The 24,192-nt window shown below is 42.8% G+C and overlaps 1 protein-coding gene across 1 annotated transcript in view; it reads right to left on the reverse strand.

The window, feature by feature from the left end:
- The window catches only part of SLC17A6 (solute carrier family 17 member 6), a 355,936-nt gene that overhangs the window by 22,677 nt on the left and 309,067 nt on the right, over positions 1 to 24,192 (reverse strand). Inside the window, exons 9-10 of the mRNA XM_078684218.1 lie at positions 16,621 to 16,753; positions 15,306 to 15,416 (exon numbers count right to left, since the gene is read on the reverse strand). Coding sequence (XP_078540344.1) covers positions 15,306 to 15,416; positions 16,621 to 16,753 — 244 coding nt within the window. The remainder of the gene's footprint in view (positions 1 to 15,305; positions 15,417 to 16,620; positions 16,754 to 24,192) is intronic.

The raw sequence follows: 24,192 nt of genomic DNA on the forward strand, positions 1-24,192 counted from the left end.
AGGTTTGACCCTTTCTGCGTAATTTGCAATGTATGTTCTTCCGAAATTTAGGAAGCCTAGAATTGACTGTAGGTTTTTTAGTGTTCTAGGTGCTTGGAGTACGGCACATTTCTCTAGGAAATTGTCAGCCAGGCTTTTGCCTTCACTTGATAATTCATATCCTAAGAACAGGACTGTTAGATGGGCAAATCTGGATTTTTTGAAGTTGAATTTGTAACCCTCTGCTGCGAACCCAAGTATTATGGTGTTCACTCTCTTCAAGTGAGTATCCAAGTCATCATCTGTTAGGTATATGTCGTCGACATAAGATAATGCCTCTTCGTCATATGTTTGTAATAATTCTGTTACTCTCGCTGAGAATAATCCTGGGCTGTTCTTGAACCCTTGGGGTAACCGACAGAATTGTTTTTGAGCGCCATTTATTGAGAACGCAGACAAGTATCTGCTCTCTGGTGCTATATTTTGACAGAAGAATCCATTAGAGATGTCTAATGTTGTTTTGTATTTTTTGCGCACTATGTTATTCATTAGTGCTGCACTATGCGAGTTTTGTACTGCAAAAGTTTTGCAACATGAGTTAAGGTGTCTGTAATCCAAAACTAGACGATATGAATTGTCTGGTTTGGAGACAGGAAACAAAGGGTTGTTCATTTGTGAGGTGCAAGTTTCAATCACCCCCTGGTATTCTAATTGGTCTAGGATTTCTTTTACCTGTTTTTTAGCTTCTTGCTTAATTGGGTACTGTCTTTGTGCAGTAGGTTGTGTTTTTAACTGGATTTTGTGAGGAGGAGAATCCTCATCCCATCCTACGTGATTTTTATATAAAGCAGGAGCTTGAGCTACTGCCCACTTTCTAGCAAGTGTGTATTTTTTATGAATTGGGATGTGATTTGAGAAGGCAGGCATAATTATTTCTTCGCCATGAGGGCAGTCCCTGACAAATTCTGGTGTCCAGTCTTTTTCAGCTAGAAGGATATCATAGCCCTTGGAGAGATTATCCCAAAATAGTCCCCTTATTTTTCTAGTCTTATCCCCCTCTATACGTAATGTTATTTCATGTATTTTGTGAGGTTTGCTAACTCTGGTGTCTGCAGTTTCCACTTGAAGGTATTCATTCGTGTCCACTGTCTCCAGATGATTCATAAGGACTTTGCGAGCTATGCTCACTTCTGCTGCGCTGTCTAGCATTGTCTGAGCCCACTCTCCGTTTTTCAGCTGTGTCCTCAGTATTCTCGGCATTGTTGAATACTTTAATACTGGCTACCTTCTTTTTTGGAAATTGTAATTTCTTATTTGGATGAGCAGGTTCCTTGTCTTTGGACTTGACATGCCCTTCCCTGGGTTCCGATCGTCCTCTTCTTTCCGATTTCTGCGAGGAAGTCTGAAAAGATTGAGAGGGACGTGTATCAAAATCTTGATATCTATCCGGTTTCTTTATATTATCCCTATTTCTAAGGTTGTATTTTTTCCCAGAGGGCTCACTTTGGGGAGACCTGTGTCCTTGGTTTGGAGATTTTTCTCTCCGCCGAGGAGACCTTCCTCTGGATTGGAATCTCTTTTCTTTCGGATTGGATTGTTTGTTTCCATCCCAGTTCTTCTTTTGTGATGTTAAATTATTTTTAATAAATATTTTTTCAGGACTTTCAATCAGTTGGGGTTTTACTGGTATTTCACCTAAACTATCTCTACCTAGTTCCTCATAGGATTTTTCTATGATTCTGGCAATTTCAGCTGGTTGGTCTGCTATATCTGTTTCTTTTAACCTCTGGCGGATCGCCACGTTTGCTGCTTCTCCCTTTATATTGGCCAGTAATATAGCCGAGACCTGCTTGAAGTCTTTCAGTAATTTCATACCAAGAGTTAAAGCGGGTTCTGGACCGTATTCGTCTTGAATTTGTTTTAGCACATCTGGTATTACCGAGATGGATGGAACACCATGCGTTTTTGTGTAGATGGAAGCAAAGACTGTACCCCAAGTGTCACAGTCCTCCACGTGTGGTGTGATTCCCATTGGAAGACAGATAGTCAGAATCCTGTGTTTATCCACAGGAGTGGTGTCTGGAAACACCGCCTCTATTTGGGTGATTTTTTGTGCTAACCAGAATGGTATTTGTTCCCTTTTAGCTGGTACCTTACCTAGGCAGGACTGTATGTTCTGTGGTGTAATTTTATTTGTGTTCCCCTGATGAGGGGTCAGCTGTGGAATTTTGATTGCTGGTTGGATTGTTGAAGTCCGCATTACATATTGGACTAATTGTCTATGTATTTTTATTAATTGTTTTAGTTGTATTAAAAGATTTGCTGCAGACATCCCATCGATGTCTGGATGTGGTGTGTATCCGGCTAGGACCGGCCAAGTTGCTCCTGGTCTACCTAATGGACCGAGCCTGGTGATGTGATTGTTGTGTTTTAGGGCGCCATTAAACAAGAGCAGGTGCTCTTGAAATTTAAGTGGTACTTCCACCTCCTCGAAAGGAGTGTATTCTTCAGGAGGTTCCTCTGTTTTGTAATGGTGGAAGACCTTTGTTACAGCGTTTGCTGCTGGAAAGTTTATCCATGAATAGAATACCTCTGTCTGCCGATATTCGTGTGCCTCTATTACGAATATGACTGTGCCACCTCTAGGTGTCAGTCCATTTTCTATAAGTTTTAAAGTTATAGATTTCCTTATGTTGACCGCGATGAGTATTAAATCCGGGTCTGCTTCTTGCATAGTATTATCAGCTGCTACGAGTTCAGCTGCTACTCTAGCTATCTCTCTTTCTTCTTCAGTATCTGACATTCTACTGTCAGGAAGGTTATTTTGTTTGTTTGCAGATCAGGTTTCTTATGGAAACAAAGATTTAGATGCACAATATTTTGGAACAGTGTATCCTTCAACGTTGACTAAACCAAGAACCATACATAGGAGTTTCCTCCTGCGAGGTTTGGCGGATATGACCTTTCACCCACTCCAGACGTCTTTGGAGTATTATGGGAAAAAAGGGGTCTGAGTGAAAAAGCACGACTGAGTTACTCTAATGTCTTGCGTTAGTTTTATCGCCTTTCCAAACGTTTGGGCGCCATGTAGTGTAGTTCCTATTATCCCAATAGGCTCTGCGCATTGGAATAATACCTACAATAGTATAGGCCTAGACCAGACGTTAACTAGGTCTTCTATTGTCGATATTAGACTTAAAGTTTTGGGTTTGCCAGCTAGCTCAGAGTTCACTAGAAACTTTCTCGAATAGGCAAGGAGGAGTTGAACCTCCCTGGATAGACAAGAAGGGATTTAGTTTCTGACAACCATAGAACATGACAACTTTGCTCTCCCCTAATCAAGAGTGTATCTCCAGAGTTGTGTGAAAACAAAAGACAACTTATTTTACTCAGTCAGTACGTGCATTCTTAGTCTCACCAGATTGTAGAGAAAAGGAAGAGACGGGCGTGTTCAATAAAAGATGGTATTTATTGATCAGTCTCTTTTCTCATACAAGAGAAATGGATCGATATTATCGCAATACTTATGGTTAAGTAAAGTGCATACAATAAAAGCAGAAGTATAAAATAATACTGTAAAAACATTTATATGGTTTCTAAGCCATATGCAGGTTTAAAATGGATAAAATATATATATACATATACATTTGACTAATCGTACTCAACTGGTGTTTCTAACTACGCCTACCCCGGTGTACCTGACCTAAGCCTAATACGTGGGCGGGAATAGAAAGTAGTAGTTTAAGTTAAGTTTGTTTTGCCAAGTGACTGACTCAAGAATTCTCTGCGAGGGGTTATTCAGTTCTGTACCTGGAATTTAGGATGAATGAGGGATGGTATCTCTCGTCTTGATATTCCAGGCTGCCTGCGAGGGCTACCCGGAAGCGCCGGAGCTGGATTTCTCGGCAGGAGAAAGCAGCGTCTCGTTCTCAGCGCGTCAGGAAGGCGGGGCTGCGCCAGCGGGGTCTGCTCTGCTCTGGGCTTCGGCAAGTCTGGCTGCTCCGATCTCGTCACCACCGCGTGTGTTTGCTTAAGGCAATACCGGTAATATTTATACCTGTAAGGTGCCGAGATTGACGTAAGGATGGACATAGATACGTTAATAAGGATGTCATACGACTTGGTCGTTAGCACATTCTTTTGCTGAAGTTCTCGATGAAATCAAAACAATGGCCGCAGGGTTTTTCCCAGGTTGTCATAGGTTTGATTGGTTTTGAGAACTCCGTATGCCTTATCAGGGGCTGGAGGAATATCGCTTGTCTAATTAGATGGCAAGCGTTATGACATAATCAGATAACACGTTCCTGTGCCGTGGTGTGGCTTAATCAGATAACGGTTTCTGCATCATGGGATGGCTGCTAGTTAACTTGTTAACCAGAACAGGGTCAGGAATAGGGGGATCGATACAGAACCTATAGGAATACATCACAATAGAAAGAGAAAAATGCCTCAGTAGATTGTTATCTGCAGGTTGGTGTCCCTTCCTGCACAAAAACAATCCTGCTTACAATGTAGGAACCCTTCCACCATGGTGCAAGAGTGCCTAAGTTGGGGAAAGGCAGGAATGTGCTGTATTGTGTTAAATGCAGTGAATTTCTGCCCATTCCCTGTCACGCTTCTTAGTGCAGCAAGGTGACTTGATGCACTGAGCTACATGACTTCTACATACATTTTTCCCCTAATGTATTTTTTACAATGCAATCTAAATGAAACCATAGGGTATATTTATGACATTAGTGGCGCTGCCATGCATTACAGGGAAAGGGCAGGAATGTGCTGTATTTATCCAATATGGCGCATTCCTGTCCTATCCCAATCCTTGCCTCAATTTAATGCCAATGCAGCCATCCTTGCACCATGGTTCAAGGGTACCTGTGCTGTAGGCAGGATTGTTTTTGTGCAGGAAGGGGCACCTTACTGCACAAAAAACAATCTTGTGAGGCTTTTTTCCTCATAGAAAGAGGAAAAAAAGAGGCGATAAAAACATATTTATCCTCGGTACGCGTCCCCTGGGGAGGTGCATCTTTTTGGCGCATTCCAAGGTTTACGTGGTTTGTTAGATCTTGGAAAGGATGAAAAACCATGGGAGTGGCTTGGTAACACCCACCGCAGTTGCCGCAGTTGCCATGGAGCGCCTTTCTTGCGCAGAGCAATGCAACGCAGAAATTTGTGATGCGTTGCATTACTCCATAAAGAAGCTTTGCGTTGCTTCAAAAATATGATTTAGCGGTTTGAGTCATGCATGTACCATGTTACGTGGTGCAACTATGATGCAAAGCTCTCATAAATATGCCCCTTGGAGACTAAAAACCGCAGGATTTAGCTGTTGGGGCCACTTTATGGCTTAGATCCCAGCTAATTAGTGCATGGATTGTACCACCACATTACATCAATTGTCTTCTCAACAGGGCAATGGCAATTTTCAATATCTCAGCCAGATAAATCTGAAAAGATAAATGATTACAAAATATGTACAGAAAGGTGTTCTATAAGCAGCTAGTGTTCGTTTTATGCGTCGGTGCTTTCAGTATTTTCAAACATGCATCTCTTTCCCTGAATCCTGAAGGCTGCCGGCAGGCAGTGAGTGATAATAGTGAGGCAGGGGGAGAAGGGAGCTGAGGAGTAGAAATGGGTTAGGAAAGCATGGTCAAAGAAGGGAGGAAAAAAGGAAAGGATGTCAAAGAGGGAAATGAAACGACGAGATAAAGAGGCTGAAAGACAGCAGACAGATACATATATGTAATTTTTGCAAATCAGATGTGAGAGAGTCAGCCTACTTTCACTTTGCATTCTGGTATTTGTAGTTGTCTATTTTGAGCTATAATATCAAACTACAAGTACCAAGCACAGGAAATAGTGGGCGGATGAACTCCTTACAGCAGAAATGTCTAGAGACTGTGCAGAGGAGCAGAAAATACAGGGTAAAAAGGGACTGAGTGTGGGGAAATGGAAGGTAGAACTGGGACTGCAAGTAGAGTAAATAGCAGACGAAGAGGTAGAAATACAATGAGGAATGAAGAAAGAGATTGCAGAGGCAGCAAGCGAAGGTGATCAGCCCGAGCTTATTTCTGTTCATGTCCAATAACACCAAATCCCTGCTGCTATTATGAGTGACAACGTTTCTGTGAAGCAGGCAGAGCTCAAATGTCTATTTATTGCAGTATCCATATCCTGAAGCAAATGAGTGTTTTAATTTCCCTCCTGTTGGGGTTGCTGTCGGAGGTCACAGCATAGGAATAGCTCAGCTGTTTTTGTGCATCAACTCAAGCCCAAGAAGAAGCTCTGATATCTGTTTTATAAGGAAGCTGCGGTTTGCAGTTTGGCATCTAATATCTTAAAACCCTTGAAGCCTGAGGTATAGCGGTGCAGTCTGCGGGCAGTTTCCTTGCTGCGGCCACAGCACAAAGGTTATACGATGTAAATTTTAAGGGTTGTCATTGATGTGCAAATGACTAATTTTGAAACCTAACAAATCATAACTCTTGTTAGTCCCAGAACGTTGGCAGTGTTGCTAGATTTGAGGGGGCGGTGAGGGAGCCTGTGTTAGTATTTTTGTAGCACCTGTCAATCTTTGCAGTAAGTGCTAAGGGCGAGCAGGTGCATTATATACGTGGACGAGGACTCTTCATGAGCCCTCCCCTGTTGTCATGTTGCCTGCTAATTGTGTGACCTGGTTCTCGCTGTAAAATGCTGAATCAGAATTATCAGTTATGACACTGCCATGCACTTTCTAATTTTACCTGGGACTAGTTACCAGAACGCCTTGCAACATAATGTAGAGCCAGCACAACTGATCTCAAGAGTATTTTAAAGACTGCCCATGTTAACATAGTTTTACAGTTATTAATGTTTCAGTGTTTTCTGTCACATAATCGCCTTGTACTTACTTGGGGGCATACTAACAAGGCAAATGCACCATCCGAACATCACTTTTTCGGACGTACTGGTGGTGCAGTGCCATGCTCCATATTTACAAACCCCACTTTGTAAATATTGTTCCGTTCACACAGGTATCTGTGCGAAAAGGGCGTGCAATGGGTGTAGCTGTGGGCGTTCAACTGCAACACCCATTGCTTTTTGAGGCTGCCCCAGATGTACAAGGATGTGTAAATCTGAGGCAATGCCAAAAACTAGTACTACTAAATAGCAGGCGTTAGATTTGTGCAACAAGAAGAAATACTATTATTTATTCCCTTTCTCCCTCTTTCTTTATGTGCTGCATTCTACAGCACACATAGATATGAGTTGTACATAATTTGACAATGGCAGCATGTGGCTGACTTCTGTGGCCTACACGCCCTCTCCCATTGATCTGGAAACGTCTCATTACCAGATGCTTCAATCTACGATAGCCTAGCAAATCCACTCCCGACAGTGCGAATAGACACACACTCCCATGTCCTCAACACAGTTTATCTTTATACTTGACGTGCCGTCCTTTGACATTCTTCCTACTCTTGCCCAAGAGAATCACCGTTCTTCCGCCTCACTGAGCACCTGGCTGGGCCCCATGTGAGTAAAGTACCCTTCATTTTAGTTTCCTCACTTGGTTGGTGTGCACTTCACCATTCTGGCTCTAAATAATTGAAATGCTTCAAATTTCCCCCATTTTTAGGTCTTGATGAGACCCCCCTATTATTTGTGGGGTGAAATATCTTAAAACCATTTCCTTCCTCTGTAAAATAACAAGAAGGCATTACAAATCACGGTGCGTTTCATAATGGTTGTTTCTATGCTTTAAGAAATCTTGTTGCATGTCACATTTTGTCATTTAAAATGTGTTGGTTCTATTTTCACTTGGGACACTGAGCACACTGTAGTCGTTTGTCAATACAGTTGCAATTTTTGTGTAAACAGTATTTGGTCTCTTAATTGAGTTCTATATGATTGTTTCTCTTTCAGCATTCTTGTGCCAGAATTATTTGCCATTGTGCATAGTTATTACCAAGTATATTTTGCATTATCTACAAGAACTACTGATTCTTTTTGATATACATTTAGAAAGTTGGCATTTTCCTGTTCTTAGCCTTTTTGTGCCTGTAGCCTGTCTTGGGTCACATGACTGGGAGCAGCTAACAGTTAGACTTTGAGAATTCCTCCCAGTCACAAAATTGATAGGTTAGGTGTGGCTGCCTGGGCCATCCAATGCCAGGATGGGAAGGTCGGAGCTGAGCACAGCCCCAATTACACCTCAATTACCTGTATCCTATCTCCACACAAAAAGCCTATTGACCCTACATTGTCGCTTCAACCAGCTTGGAGCCAGGGCAGGGGAGAACGGAAACTTCATGCACTTCACAGCCACTGTCTAGAATCTTCTCCCACCATCCTGAATCAGGACCTCAGACACCAATTCTTCAGTGCATTCTGGACCTGTGGATACTCTGCTAGGAAGAAAGACTGCTGTGCGGCTCAAAGGCTACCACTCTGCTGGACTGCTGCCCTGCTCAGCTGACCTGTTGCCAGATGCCTGATGCCCTCTTGCCTGCATAAGAAGAAGTAGACCTGCATCGTCATCTTGAACCCAGGACCCCTGAGTGACTCCAAGGACTAGACTGATGACCTCCTCATTTGAGCTGCAGGGACCTAAAAGGCCTAGACCCAGTTGCACCAGGTTCCTGACCTCCAAGTTGTGTCTCTGAGGTTCTCGACCCTTTGTGTGGCTCAGTGAGCTTAAACCAAGCTTTTGGGTTCTTCATGACTGTGAACAGGCCTGTACGCACCAAGACTGCAGCACTCACTTGCACTGAAAACCAGTACAAACCTCCACCAGCATGTCTCTTCACACTGCAGCATCTAGTGCTTGTGGAGGACCATCAGCATCCACAACGCCAGGCCTGCTCTATGTGTCACATCATCCGCCTCCCGCGATGCTGTCTCTGCTCCTCATTTACCACTTCAACACAAACAAGACTCTTGGCAAAAAAATGGAGAAGATAAAACTTTGGTGGGACTAATCTAGGACTGTATACAACCTGTGCTCCATAGCAGCCGGCCTGAACTTTTGAATTTGACCTGGTGCAGCGCGACCAGATAGCAAGGTTGTCGCTTAATGCCCTTAGGTGCTATTTTGACTTATTATTCTATAAAAATTATTAACTCCAGTTCTTCTGATTGGATTTTAGTTGTTTTTTGTCTTGTTTTATTTCTTAAATTTTGCTCTACTTTTCTAAACTAGTGTGTGGTCTTTTTGTGTGCTGTTTTCACTATTTTACTGTTTGAAGTGTTGCACAAATACTTTACATAATGCCTCTAAGTTAAGCCTGACAACTCTGTGCCAAATTACATGGGGTTGAACACAGGTTAATTTCCAGTTTGTGCCTTACCCTGACAAGGATTGTGGTTGCTGCTGGACCAGGACTCATACCCTAGTCAACCAGAAACCACAATTCTTATAAAAGCCAGCCCTAAAGTTTACATATATGTAAGTCTGGGCAGTGTACTCCGCTCTGCTGGCAGAGGTTGCGGAGTTTTCCGCACTCTGCATTACGCAGAGCTCACGGAGTTCCGAAAACTGCGCTCCGCGGGTCTGAGGTTTTTTCCTCGCTCGCAATCGTCAACGTCATGTTGGAGATCGCGAGCGAGGAAAATCTACCTCCCAGCAATATTTTTCCTTGTTCGCGATCGTCAACATCAAGTTTGCGAGCGTGGAAAATCTACCTCTTGGAGAGATTTCTCAACGTGGGCAATCAGATTTATCATTACGAGTGGTCGCGTATGCTCGCAACCGCTTTTGCTGAGAAACCGTCCGTTCGTGTTAAGAAAGCTGCTACGTGAGTAAAAATCTACTTGAGTGGCAGAAAGGAAGCAGTGCCCGCTTGCACTGTGCATGGTGCCGTTCGCTATGACTGCACAGTGCAGACAAGCACCTGACACGAATATAAAAGTAAACAGCATTTATCTAACGCTCTCCGCTGCTCGCGGAGCTCCACGTAACCTGGTGGAGTTTGTTTTGCATTCAGCGTAGGCGGACTCTGTGAACTCCAACCATGCTAACTTATATGTATTAGAAAGTGTATTATGCCTGGTCAAAATAACTGCAAAAAGAACAATTGATGGACAGAATGCAGAACACGGTCATATATTCACCCCAGTACAGAGATCTGGGCCTAAACCCATTGTTTTTTTGCTCACCATGCCATTCCAGTTTGGACCCCGCCATTAGCAAATCAGTCTTGACCCTGCCCCCAATGGGAACAGTCCAGCCCGAACTGCCAGGCCAGGTCCTCCCTGGACTGGAAACAAGCATGCTAGGACCGGTTTCGGGCTTTCAGCCCTCATCAGCCAGGATAGATTGACTCCAGTGGGATGGGGAGCACGGTACCCACTTCTGGGCACACCCGTCCCACCCAGGGTAACAAATGCAAAACGAACAATTGATGGACAGAATGCAGAACAATGTCATACATTCACCCCAGTATAGAGATCTGGGCCTAAATCCATCATTTTTTTGCTCACCATGCCATTCTAGTTTGGACCCAGCCATATGCAAATCAGTCTTGACCCTGCGCCCAATGGGAACAGTTCTGACTGGATGGCCAGGCCAGGTCCTCCCTGGACTACAAATAAGCATCCTAGGACTGGTTTCGGGCTTTCATCCCTCATCAGCCATGATAGCTTGACTCCAGTGGCATGAGGAGCACAGGACCCACGTCTGTGCATACCCGTCCCACTCAGGGTGACAAATGCAAAAAGAACAATTAATGGACAGAATGCAGAACTGTGTCCAAATTCACCTCAGTACAGAGATCTGGGCCTAAATCCATCGTATTTTTGCTTACCATGCCATTCCAGTTTGGACCCAGCCATAAGCAAATCAGTCTTGACCTCGCGCCCACTGGGAACAGTCCAGCACAAACTGCCTGCACTGGAAACAAGCATCCTAGCACTGGTTTCAGGCTTTCAGCCCTCATCAGCCAGGATAGCTTGACTCTAGTGGAATGAGGAGCACGGGACCCACGTCTGGGCATACCCGTCCCACTCTGTGTGACAAATGCAAAAAGACCAATTGATGGACAGAATGCAAAACAATACCATACATTCACCCCAGTACAGAGATCTGGGCCTAAATCCTTCGTTTTTTTGCTCACCATGCCATTCCAGTTTAGACCCAGCCATATGCAAATCAGTCTTGACCCTGTGCTCAATGGGAACAGTCCAGCCCGAACTGCCAGGCCAGGTCCTCCCTGGACTACAAATAAGCATCCTAGGACTGGTTTCGGGCTTTCATCCCTCATCAGCCATGATAGCTTGACTCCAGTGGCATGAGGAGCACAGGACCCACGTCTGTGCATACCCGTCCCACTCTGGGGTGACAAATGCAAAAAGAACAATTGAAGGACAGAATGCACAACAATGTCATACATTGACCCCCAGTACAGATATCTAGGCCTAAATCTATTGTTTTTTTGCTCACCATGCCATTCCAGTTTGGACCCAGCCATATGCAAATCAGTGTTGACCCGGCGCCCAGTGGGAACGGTCCAGCCCGAATTGCCAACCCAGGTCCTCCCCTGGATTGGAAAGAAGCATCCTAGGACCGGTTTTGGGCTTCCAGCCCTAATCAGCCAGGATAGCTTGACTCCAGTGGCATGGGTAGCAGGGGACCCACGTCTGGGCATACCTGTCCCACTCGGGGTGACAAATGCAAAAAGAACTATTGAAGGACAGAATGGTGGGTGAGTGCATGACTGTATGAATGGAGCATGTGCAGTTTGTGGCACACAGACAGTGTCTGGTACAGGGTAGGGTGTGGCATCTGAGACAAGGAAGATAGCATTTTGACAAGCAAAGATTGTATCAGGGGTAGGAATGTAAAATTGGTGACTTATGGGTGCAAAAGGGAAAGAGTAAGTGAAGGAAAGGATCAGTGAGTGAATGCATTGATTAATGAATGAGTGTTTTTATGTGTGAATGAATGGGCAATATAGTTGAACTAAATGAAAAAATTAATGATTTGTGCAGTTTTTTTTACACAGCATTGAGGTGTGGCTTTCCATTAGCAGAATAAGTAGGAAAAGCAATTTCACAAGCCCTGAAAAATTATTTCAATTCACCATAGAGTTTCTTGCACATAAGTGGCAGGGGAAACAACCTTTACAATGCACTACCATTACAACGTAACTTTTACAACGCAACATCCATTACATCGCATGCCATTACAACGCAACCATTACAACGCATGACACTACAACGCATACCACTACAACTCATGTCATTACAACGCAGTCATTACAATGCATACCATTACAACGCATAACATTACCATCCAACACTTACCCTACTGTTGCACCCCCTGGAGTTAGAATAGTAATTTTTACCCCCACACTATCCAACACTTACCCTACTGTTGCACCCCCTGGAGTTAGAATAGTAATTTTTACCCCTATACTATCCAATACTTACCATACATGCAATGTAATGTTATGCGTTGTAATGGTATGCGTTGTAAAGGTAGTATGCGTTGTAATGGAATGCGTTGTAAAGGTAGTTTTAAAAATTTGTTGTAATGGCATGCGTTGTATGGACTGCGTTGTAATGGATGTTGCGTTGTAAAAAATGTGTTGTAAAGGTAAGCGTTGTAAAAGTATGCATTTTAACGTCATACATCCAAGTGGCAGTGCATGTGAATATATGCCCATAATATGCCAAGCAATGGTTCCACGATGACCAGGCTAGCATTAATATACCAGAAGAAAAAGCACAATCCTGCTATGGCTTCTATGCCATGAGCAGGTACCCAAAGCCCATCTTGTAGTTTAACCCTAAGATATGTTTTATCATACACGGAGGACGCACACTGGTGTTTGCAGTTGTGTAAGAAATTGTGCAATGGGGAAAATCAGTACAGACCAATATCTATAAAGATGTGGAGCTGCTGTTGTCGCTCAAGTAGCCTATAGCTGTGCACATACCATTGCACTATTATACAAAGGTGCGTGAGTGGTGTAGCATGGGTCTTTTAGTGGTTACCTGCTCTTCATGGTCAAAAAAACTTTTCTAAGACATAGGGCCTGATTACGAGTTTACCGTATATCATATGGAACTAGTAATACGGCAGACAGGATAACCATCACGTTTGTGATGGAATATGCCATCTGGCAAACTCGTAACCAGGCCCATAACTTTCAAACATTGTATATGTGTGTACAGTGCAACACAATTGCAAATTTTGAAAAGTTTCGAGACATAAAAACATTTCTCCAAATTAAGACTTGCCTCGAAGAGGTGTTACGTTTTTGGGCGTAAAGCCCCTCATGCAAATATTAGTTGATAAGGCTTTGGATCAGAAATCATGGGTGGTAGCATGTACCAACTATGGGACGCCCTCTTCATTTAAAGTGGTACAAACCCCTCTTATAGGCAAAGATGTGCACTGAAAGTAAATAACTAATCAGAGCTTTGAACCTTCTTTCCGTCACCTTTTGTTACTTAGCACCCTTGCAAAATGTTGCTAAATCTGCCCCTTCATATCCTCAAGTGACAATTACATTGGGGAATATCAGTAATAATGCTGAATGAATAAATGTTTACATAGCTCAGTAACATTTTTATTGTTGTCACTGCAAACATGAAAATAATGAAGATATGTATTGAGTGAAGGAGCTGATAGTGATTCAGAATCGTAGTTTACAATATGTACATAATACAACTTTTAATTTAATATGAATAGATTCAAAAGTGAAACTTATGGGCATAACTGTGGAGTTCCATTGATTTGTGAATAAGATACTTGAAAATCATGCTTGTCTAATTATATATGTTAGCTGTGGTCATTTGATTTTAAATATGATCAAATAAAAACTGCTGAGAATTTTATAAATTGTACTTTAGACTGATTTTTGTCAATGTTATGATGAACTAATATGCATGGGACCTTACAGTGCTACAAAATTCTACTTAGGCCTAATTTGGGTTGAGACAATAGTGGGGTGATGTGACTGCATGGTAAATTGTCATGCAAATGTACTGTTACTGTTTGGTCAATCGACTAGCACTGTATAATTATGGGTAATTCCCCATGTAATGGAGAGTTACCATGTGGGTCTGATTTTCCGAACACAACACCTTCCATATTTTGCCATTTCATGGGGTTTTTACACATACATTTACCAATTGCTCTGTACTAGTGGTAAAAGTATTCAGTAGGCGGTGAATGGGGTGGGGCGGGGAGATGGGTTGGGGGCAGTAGACAGCCGCGGCCCGTGGAGGGAGTTGCGGTGGGGCAGAAAGGCGGGGCGGGGGAGGGACAGGGTGGGGGGTGCTAAAAAATGGAATATGGATAATTGGAGGTTAGTAAACAATTTAATTAATAAAACTTATTTCATAGCACGGGCGGCATCGCATTTTGCGATGCAGGCCGCGCTAAGAAATTCGTTTTATTTATTAAATTGTTTACTTACCTCCTATTATACATATTCTGGTTTTTAGCACCCCCACCCTGCCTCTCCTCCGCCCCGCCTTTCTGCCCCACCGCAACTTTCTCCACGGGCCGCGGCTGGCAGTAGAGAAGGGAAGAGGACTTTTTCCCAACAGGGATAAGCATTGTACGCTTCCCTTTTTCCTGGTCCCTGATTTCTTCATCCCCAAATGCGTTTGGATTCCCAGAAATGTCTTTAGGTGCTGACTGATATATATTATGCACAACTTTAAAAACAAGTGTTTTTCTAAGCTGTTTGGTGTGTGATTAACGTATTTGTAGATCCTAAACAAACTAACGTAAATCATTGGCGAGTGGCGATCCTATATAAATTATTGCAATTCTTTATAATCAACTTTCAGAGGTATACTTCAAACTACTTCAAAATTTATGGAACCTAACATTCGCTCTGAATACAAGGATGATGCTTAAATACCTTCATTTGTATCTATGACCAAGATGAGCCAGTTTATGATATGCCTTATCTCCAGTTTATAACATGCCTTATCTCTGAATGCTACTGGGTTCAGGATCTACAATACTGTGGTCAAAAATGCCTTCATTAGTAGTGATGACAAATAATAGGCTCTGTGGTCTGAATCCCTACAAAATGATAAGTGCAGAGCAGGTGGTCTTCTGCTTGCCTTGGAAGGAGTTACCCTGTGGAATAAGATTCAACTCGAATTGTGACAATAAATAAATCTCCAGTCTTACAAAGTGTTAGAAAACATAAGTTATATTACAGTTGTATCTGCTTAGGTTTTGATCCACCATCTGCCGTCATGCAACAGGTATTCTTTGTTTTGCTTGATGGCAGGCTCATATGTTATACTATTATAATAACACATCACATGATATAAGTTACACACAGGGTGGAATACACTAATGGCCAGCACTACTGTTTTACCTGATATGGCAAATCCACTGAAACCCACAGCAAGAACCAAGAACGAAATAGCTACTCCTCTACTGTGAGAGTACCCTACGACCAGGAGAAGAGTTGCTTCCATCCCAAACCCTAAAAGACAGAGAAAAGAAAACTGAGGGCAGCAACTACATTTATAACACATGAATGTACCATGCATACAATGCCATTTTTGAACAGGGCCCTGTCTAATATCTATAATTAGACTCTAATTGAATGACAAAATCTCTACCGTACACTTATGATTACATTATATGCGTGCATGGCTGTAGCACGCAACTGCACTAGCAACAATAATGCCAGATCAAACCATGGGTCCTCTAAAAAAAATGTAAATGTGACATTTACTTTCACATACATTTGGATAACGTGGAACTCCCTCCCCGCCCACCTATGACTGACCCAGGACCACCTCACATTCAGGAAACACCTCATGACCTGGCTCTTCGAGCAGTAGCACCCCCCAGCACCTTGAGACCCTCACGGGTGAGTGGCGCGCTCTACAAGTGTATTGATTGATTGATTGATAACATCTACTGTGCACAACATTTATTACTAAAGGTCTGACAACTAGTGGAGTAATGTCCGATAATCACATGTTAAATTCATATACAGTGTGTTCTAACTGGAATTATTGAGATAGTCTAAGTATATTACACCTTGGTGAATAGGTGGTAGTGTCACATAGATCTTCATAAAAAAATGAATACGCTGTGAATCTAAATGATAATATAGATATTTGGTGATAATCCCGAAATGCTGACATGTCTTTGGGCCGTGCTCTAACACCGGTCTGGGTCATGCTTAGCTACTGTTATCAGATACTTGAGGATGTCTTTGGAAGTGAATGGACATTCCATGTTGATCTACTGTACACGCACCAGACCCCGGTCATAGTTTAGGAGAGAAAAGGTTGCCTTCCAGTAAAGTGGACTGCAGTTCGTTTTAAACAGTTCAGCAATAGGTTGGATCCTCTAAAGTAAAATCCCTTTGGACAATAAAGTTGTTCTTTTACCTCAGCAATCCCGGTGTCACCTTTAATGGTAAGACAGCTAATGTTATTTGAGTCTGGCCTCATTTTTCCAAAGCAATTTGAAGAATTATGTTTATATTATTTTTCTCCACAGTCCTAATCTTTCTGGACTCTGATCCTCGTTGACAAATATTTGATACCCTTGATTTACTGACTTCTTTACTGTGCATCAGTGATAATCTTCACTAGAAGATAAGACAAGATAAGATACTGAAACTATGGTATAACTTTCATTAAACACATACAAGGCAAAGATTGGCTTACCTCCACAGTTCATCATTTTTCTCACAGTGGTGGTTGAAAGGATTTCTTTTCTTCGCAGGAAGTCTGCAATTTGTCCCCCAATAGGCACAATAATTGTCATCACTAAATGTGGCAAGGCAGATAAAAGGCCCACCTAATGAAAGAAAAATGGCAGATACATGGCTTGACAAACGAGAATGTGAGAACTCATCTAAGACTAATACTGAAAAGTATTTGTTTTGTCGGATGAGCATGTACATAACATTGAAGGTAACATTTTAGGAAAAATAATTAAAGGGATAGGTTTGGCTTAATCAGAATTCAACTGCAGGTCCAAAATCAATAACTGCTTGCCAGTAGGCCAGTATTAGGGTAGGACATCCGGGTCGGTATTATAGAAAGTATCCCAAGGGGCGCAATGGCCATGTGGGCCTGGTTTGTGCGCCCCCTGAGTACTTTGTATTACAGAAGTGGTCACAGACACTTATGCAGCCTTTCTGTACTACACATAGCACCGGCGCACATAAACATAGACATATACAATACTTAATTATTATATAAATGTATTATCAATTATATTTGTATATTACATTTACAAAATGTCCATCAGGGTGCTTTCTACACAACTTACAATTTTGCAGCGCTCAGTATGAATCCGGCTCAACCTCTTTCACATTTCTCACTTATGTGTAATTTTCATACAATCCATGAATCCTTTGTAATATATGCAAGTTAGGAGTACTCACACATGTAACGAGTATGCATTATCAGCAATTTCCAATTTTGGATATTACACAAAATTGCTGGAGCGTTTGAATGGAAACTGATTTTTTCTCAATAAAGATTGTGATTCGGCCTTAAATTGTACCTACAGTTCACTACTTATGCAAGCCTTTATATGAGGCAGAATAACACTCCCATGGGTAGCTGTAATTTTTAAAAACCGTAACTATGACAATATTTTGCCTACCCTCTCTTTGGTGAAGTCAAGGTTGGGAGTTTTTTAAGGACTGTCTGTTTTTATGGCTGTTATTCTCATTGTAGAGTGTATTGTAGGCTGTAAGATAGTGACTGTTTCCTTGATTACTTAGTCACAAGTTACGAGTTGGGTGGTGTACAATTCCTGTCTGGAATACTGCCTTCATACGACCATAACTGGTCTATTGTTTCCTTGCCTGTTTTTCCTGGGGTCCAGGATCAATGGATCTAGACCTGATAGGCAGTGGCGGCTGGTGAAAAAAAGTGGATGGGCGTAAGTCAAATAAATGAAATTTGGTGAGTAAGCATAGCAAACAAGCTGGGTTTTTTCACTGGGGTTTTAGGAGGTTCTCTTCTGGAAAATATGTTATACCTTTGGGAGCAATGGAGCACTTTCGAGCACACTGTTTAAAAATATCATTCTGGTAGCTAAATTGGATAATTGGGTTTTGTTAAAGCAAGAAACCACCTGTCAATAATCCAAGCCTCCCCAGACCAAATTGTGGGATCCAAGGCAATTGCCTTATTTCACTAGGCTTCTTTGTCCTTTATCATCACACTGTGTGATCCTAGGCAATTCATTTTATGCACCAAATGTGATGATAAAGGACAAAGAGGCACAGTGAAAGAAAGGAACTTGCCTAGGGTCACACAATCTGGCCGAGTGGGAAGCGATGACTAATAGATTATCTTAAAATACTTCAGTATGGGTTCTAGGCTGAAACCTAACAGACTACAATATTGCACCATCTAGCATCGCAACCCAAGCCAAATGTAAGGAGCACATGGTAATAATTTGTCCTTCTGTGGTTACTGGCATCGCCAACAAGTTGGTGCCGTCAGAGGCTACCAATTCTGATAAAAATACAATCTAATGCACTAAACTGAAATGCTTTGCATGTTCAAGAAATGCAGTATTTCTTTATCAAGCCGAAGCATTTTATTTTAGTATATTAACTTGTTACATTGGTAGCGGCAGCAATGTAATCATTTAAAGCACTACACTTATTTGCTTCAGTATGTTAAAGAAATACTGCATTTCTTTAACATGCAAAAGTGTTTCAGTTTAATGCATTAAATTGTTACTCTAGCAGTGGCTTCAGTGTAATAATTTAATGAAATTAACTGAAACAGTACCGCATGATAAAGAAAGAAGGGCTTACCTGTGGGCAGGATGCATGCATGAGCGAGGGCCAAGAGGTTGCATCCTGTGCTGGATCATGCGCAGTGAGGCAGTGTTAACTGCACGTGACCCCAACATCAGAGACAGGGATGATTGATGTTAGAATTCGGGGTCCCTAGTTGGCACAGGTAGGTACTTGTGAGAAATAGGGACCCTGGCCTCTAGTCAGGGTAAGGGGGATACACTCTTTATCCCCCTGCTCATCCCCGCACGAGCAGACAGGCTTATCAAATGCAATGTGTAAAGTTTTTGTACCAACACTCACAGGAACACCGTGAAAACACCACAAATGGACTCCACACCAGTATAGAAAAATAAACGTATTTAATCTAGAATAAACAAGACCAAAACAACAAAAATCCAACATACACAGTTCAAGAATATGGTTTCAAAAGAGTTCTTAAGGTTGTGTTAAAATAATCCACAGTTGCGTCATATTTTAGCCAACAGTACCTTTAGATGCGACAAAAGTTCCAAGTGAAAGCTCCAGCGATGAAAAACAAGCTATGCGTCACTCCTGAGACCCTGGGGAGGTGATGCAACAACCCCGCTGGACGCAGCGGGCATGTTGCGGTGACTCCGGTATGTATGGGGAGGGATTCAATACCTTGTGTGGATTCCGGTGAGCAGGTTTCATAGGAAGCGTCTCGCAAAAAGTACGATGCGACGATCTTGGGGCGGCGACATTCTCAGGTGCGGAGGCGATGTGCAGCGCAGCGTCGATCTTCTCCTCTCGCGGCCCCTCGATGCGATGGCTCTGCGACAACATGCAGTACACAAGCAAGCGGTGTGACGATCTCACCCAGTGACGACAGGCTCTGTGACGATACTCGCAGCGATGGTACTTCCCGCACCGGAGCGATGCGTTCCAAAAGTGAAGAATGCGTCGGTTCTTGCAGCAGCAACAGGCGCTGCGACGATCTTGATCTTTTTGCGGTAGCGGAAATTTCCTCGCACTGACGGGGATGTGCTCCGCAAGCGAGCGATGCGTGAAACTTGCAGAAAGACTTCGTTTCTTCTTGTCTAGCTTCCCAAACAACAGGTACAACTTCCAGAGGCACCCACAACTGGCCCAAGTACTCTAGGAAGGACAGAACTCTCTCAGTAGAGTTGAGGGGGGAAGCTGGGGATGAAGTCCTTTTGTTCGGAGACTGCTTAACAGGGAGCCAGCTCTACTCAGGCCTTCGGTGATCGCTGCAAGCAAGGGGACACAGCACAAAGCCAAGTCCTTCCCCTCTCCTTGGCTGCAAAGCAACTGCAGGTCAGCCCACAAACACACAGCAGGACATTCCTTCCTCTTCAGTCTTCCAGCTTTCTCCTTGGCAGAGATTACTTCTTGATTCCAGGAGGATCTTATTTTCTGTAGTCTTGCGTCCACTTATACCCCTAAAAGTCCTTGTTCCCTTTGTGCAGGAGGGCTCTGAACCCGGTCTGAACCAGTTCTGGGTGTTTCCTGAGCACTTTGTTTTCCTGGCTTCTCCTCTCCTTTCAGAGAGAGGGGCAGGGTTGTCAGCCGCCCAGCAGGAGGTGTAGCCAGCATTGTGAAAGGCAGCCACGTTCCCATTCAGGCCCAAGTGCTACCCCCTCCCACCACTCTAGATGCAGATGGAGCTATTCAGCCCAGGGATATCCCACTCAGCCTCTGGGAGCCACCCGGTCCCTGTCACTCAGAAACCAGACAGTCAATTCACAAACAGGCCAAGGCACACAGAAAGGTCAGACAAGAGAACAGCCACTTTCTAAAAGTGCTGTTCTCAAACACAGGATTTAAAAACCACCTTTCCTAAAATATGTGTTATTAAATTCTGAGTTCAGGAATACCAGACTTTTATGTCCTTTCTTGCTCCTATGGGAAGATATGCATGTAATCACTGTACACAGCATTCCCCCATCATAGCCTATGGGCAAGATAGCCTTACAGTAGTGAAAAACGAAAATGGCTGTAATTCACTACCAGAGTATGTCACCTGCACTAGTACATGCTCTACCTTTCACATACACTGCACCCTGAAAGGGGGGTAACTTGGGCCTTCCATAGGGGTGTCCAATGTGTACAGAAAGGGAAGGGTAGGCCTGGTCAGTGGGCTACTGGCCAGGTTGACATGGAAGTTCACAGACTGCACACAGGCACTGTGGTGGCAGGCCTGAGACACCATTTTAGGGCTACTCATGTGGGTGGCACAATTAGTGCTGCAGGCCCACTAGTAGCATTTGAATCACCAGCCCTGGCACACTCAGGGCACTTTACTAGGGACTTCTTGGTAATACAAATATGCCAATCATGGATAACCAATCACAATAACAATTTACCTAGAGAGCATATGCACTTTAGCACTGGTCAGCAGTGGTAAAGTGCCCAGAGTCCTATTGCCAAGGTGCCCAGGGCTGCCTTTTAAAATCACCCTACTGTGTGCCATAAAGGGGAGGATCTGAAGACCCACCAGTTTGGCCTGTGCTGGAAAACGGTAAACCCTTATCCTACTATAAATGCTGCACTCTAAGACAAGCTCATGCACACCAATAAATATGCCTGTTAAAGGGTACTTGACTGCCTGTCCCTCGCTAAAGTGAGTGTCCGAGAACGACAGCCAAACAAAATTAAATTACGGCAATGTATTGCCAACTTCAACACTAATTTTAAACATACTACTTCTAAAATGAAAGTTAAAGATGGCAATACAATACATTGTGCAATAATTCAGAAAAAAACAAGGGCGACACCCCTGCACCTGAAACAAGCAGATGCTAATGAGGATAGTTTAGGCTTGTACTGCAACTGCAGAGAAGCCTCATCCAGTGGCGACTCCCTGACTCCCTCCGAAGCAGAGGGGAGCTTACAATTCAGTCCTAGGGTGACCAATTGTCCGTAAATTTCACGGACCATCCATAATTTGTATCTCACGTCTGTTGCCCTTGATGATCCCTTTCACAGATGCCTGTTGTCTGGAATTTTGCATGTGGTGGGCCACCTCCTGCCTCCGTCTAGGGCAGGGCATTCTGTTTTAACAGTACATTAAGAAAAATGTTGCACCTCACAAAATGAAAGACATGTGCAAAGTCCAGTTCATGTATAGTAACCAGCAAAAGAAGTTAAAAAGAAGGGGTCATGGGTCTTTCATAATCTCATCATTTTAGAACTGAAGCATTTTCAATATTATGTACAACAAAGCCATATTCATGAGTGGATGACTGAATGGATGGGTGGGTGGATGGATGGATGGATGGGTGGCAGAATGGCTAAGTGAAGGGGGAAAAGAGAGAGAAAGGGAGCATGGATGGATGGATGAGTGAAAGGTTGGATCGATGATTGCTAGGATGGATGGTTAAATAGGTGTATGGATGAGTGAAAAGAAGGATATAAGGATGGATGAGTCAAAGGATGCATAGACAAGTAAAAGGGAGGGTGAAATGCTGAAAGAAAGGATGGATGGATGAGTGAAATGTTGAATGGATGGACGAATGGACGGATCAGTGACTGGATGAATGAGTAAGTGAAAGGATGGCTGGTAGGGTGAAAGGGTAAATGGTTAAGAAAATTGCACCCGGGGCAACTGCCCCATGGCCCCTTCCATGCTCCGCCATTGCCTACCATTATGGATGACATCTGACCCTTTCACCTTGTAGTCCTCATTGTCTTAAGTAACATTTCCTATACATTGTCTTTCACATTTATGAGTCATTATCTCTATATCTTATGTGTGTAATGTAATACACTCTGATACCCTGCTGTACATACTTCGGATTAATAGCACTATAAAAGAAATTAAATACAAATGAGAGAAGGTCTATATGAAGATGAGGGGCACCATTGAGGGGTGGTAGCAAGGCGGTCCTGGCTGTACCCAGTATTAGACATTTCCCTGCAAGGCTGGAAGAGTGGGGGGAGGTTTTGTTACTGGGGGCTGGCACTCAAAAGTTCCTCGTATATCTAGCAGTTTTCAGGCAACAATAAAAGTGTTACGATGACTCTGGTGACTAAAGTGCCTGCTGGAGAGAGATGAGAGTTTTGGTTAGTGGCAGTTTTAAATCATCTAAGGTAGCACAAAGGGTTAATATGCCTGCTGCAAAGAATGTGTACCATGCATATCAAAGACCAGAATTTTATTTGCAGAGTTCACGGGGTTACTGCTTTTGTCACTGAGATTCTTTTGTTACTGTGCAGTTCATAATTTACATATATAATCTAGCACAGTGAGCTATGAGCTGCTTTCAAAGAGTGCATACAAACTGCATGGGACAGGTTACAAAGTTATGTTTTCTTCGAAGTTTCCTGATTTTTCTAAAAAAAGGTTTGTTTGGGTAGTAATACATTTGTATTATTAAAGACAATGCTAACTACTGTGTTATGTTCTGAATCCTGAGTTTGTTCTTCTTCTAACCAAGCACTCTTAAAAAATGCCAACCTGTATGGGTGACGTGCATCCTACACCTTGTAGTCCCCTCTGTCTTATGTAATATTTTCTATACACTGATTTACAAACAGATGATTTGCTGTCTCTGTATGTGTGTGTGATGTAAGGGGCTATGGCACCCTACAATGGTATGAGAGGAGCTATAAAACAAATTAAACACATGTGAGAGAGAGACACTGTTGGTGAAAGTGGGAGAATCATTGAAGAGCCCCATCAAAGATTGTCGAATCCTGGTGCACAGTAAAGTCATCATATACTATGATTTAGAAACTAATACAATGATATTTAAGGAGAATTGTGTTGTAGAATCCACCATGTTTCCCAAATTGTCTTGGGGTGCAAAAACAAAGGCTATAAGCTGTCTGTTTGTAGCACACAACTTTTAAATATCTGCTAATAAACTGCGCAAATGTTTCAAAAACATATCAGCAGTTAGGAAACCTTAAATGGACCACTTGTTTGTAATTCAGAAATGTACTGGAAACAGAATTTTAATAGGATCAAAACAATGAAGACACTTTACTTGGTGATGTTCAAATGATAACATATTTGCCTAAACCACATTTCCACACATTAGTATTTGTGCGCTAAATAGTTTTATCAGTAAAACTGCATGTTGGCATTTTGCTTCCAGTCAATAGAAAATGTTCTGTATGTCAAAGACAGTGCCTCCGTCAACCCTACAATTATGCCTTAACAGTGTATACAGTTTCAAGTCTGTAGCACACTTCTGTGCATCAATGAGATTCTGCAGTTTACAGCTAACAGAATTAAACAGCCCAAGCAGTATACTATTTCCAATATACAGGTAAAACAAGGAGGGCCGATATATTGCTAGCCACTAGCCAGGTAATTATATAGTAATGTCAACTCCTATCTAACCACTCTGACCCACAATAATACCATAACGCTCAGCAGTGTGCAGCCACTAATAGCTTATGCAGGCTGGTTAATCGCTCCCTTTTCCTGCCTAATGCTCATACCCTCATACAAGACCTATCCGCTATGGCTCTTATCCAT

The sequence above is a fragment of the Lissotriton helveticus genome, chromosome 3_2 (assembly GCF_964261635.1).
Source record: "Lissotriton helveticus chromosome 3_2, aLisHel1.1, whole genome shotgun sequence".
Lineage (NCBI taxonomy): Eukaryota > Metazoa > Chordata > Amphibia > Caudata > Salamandridae > Lissotriton > Lissotriton helveticus.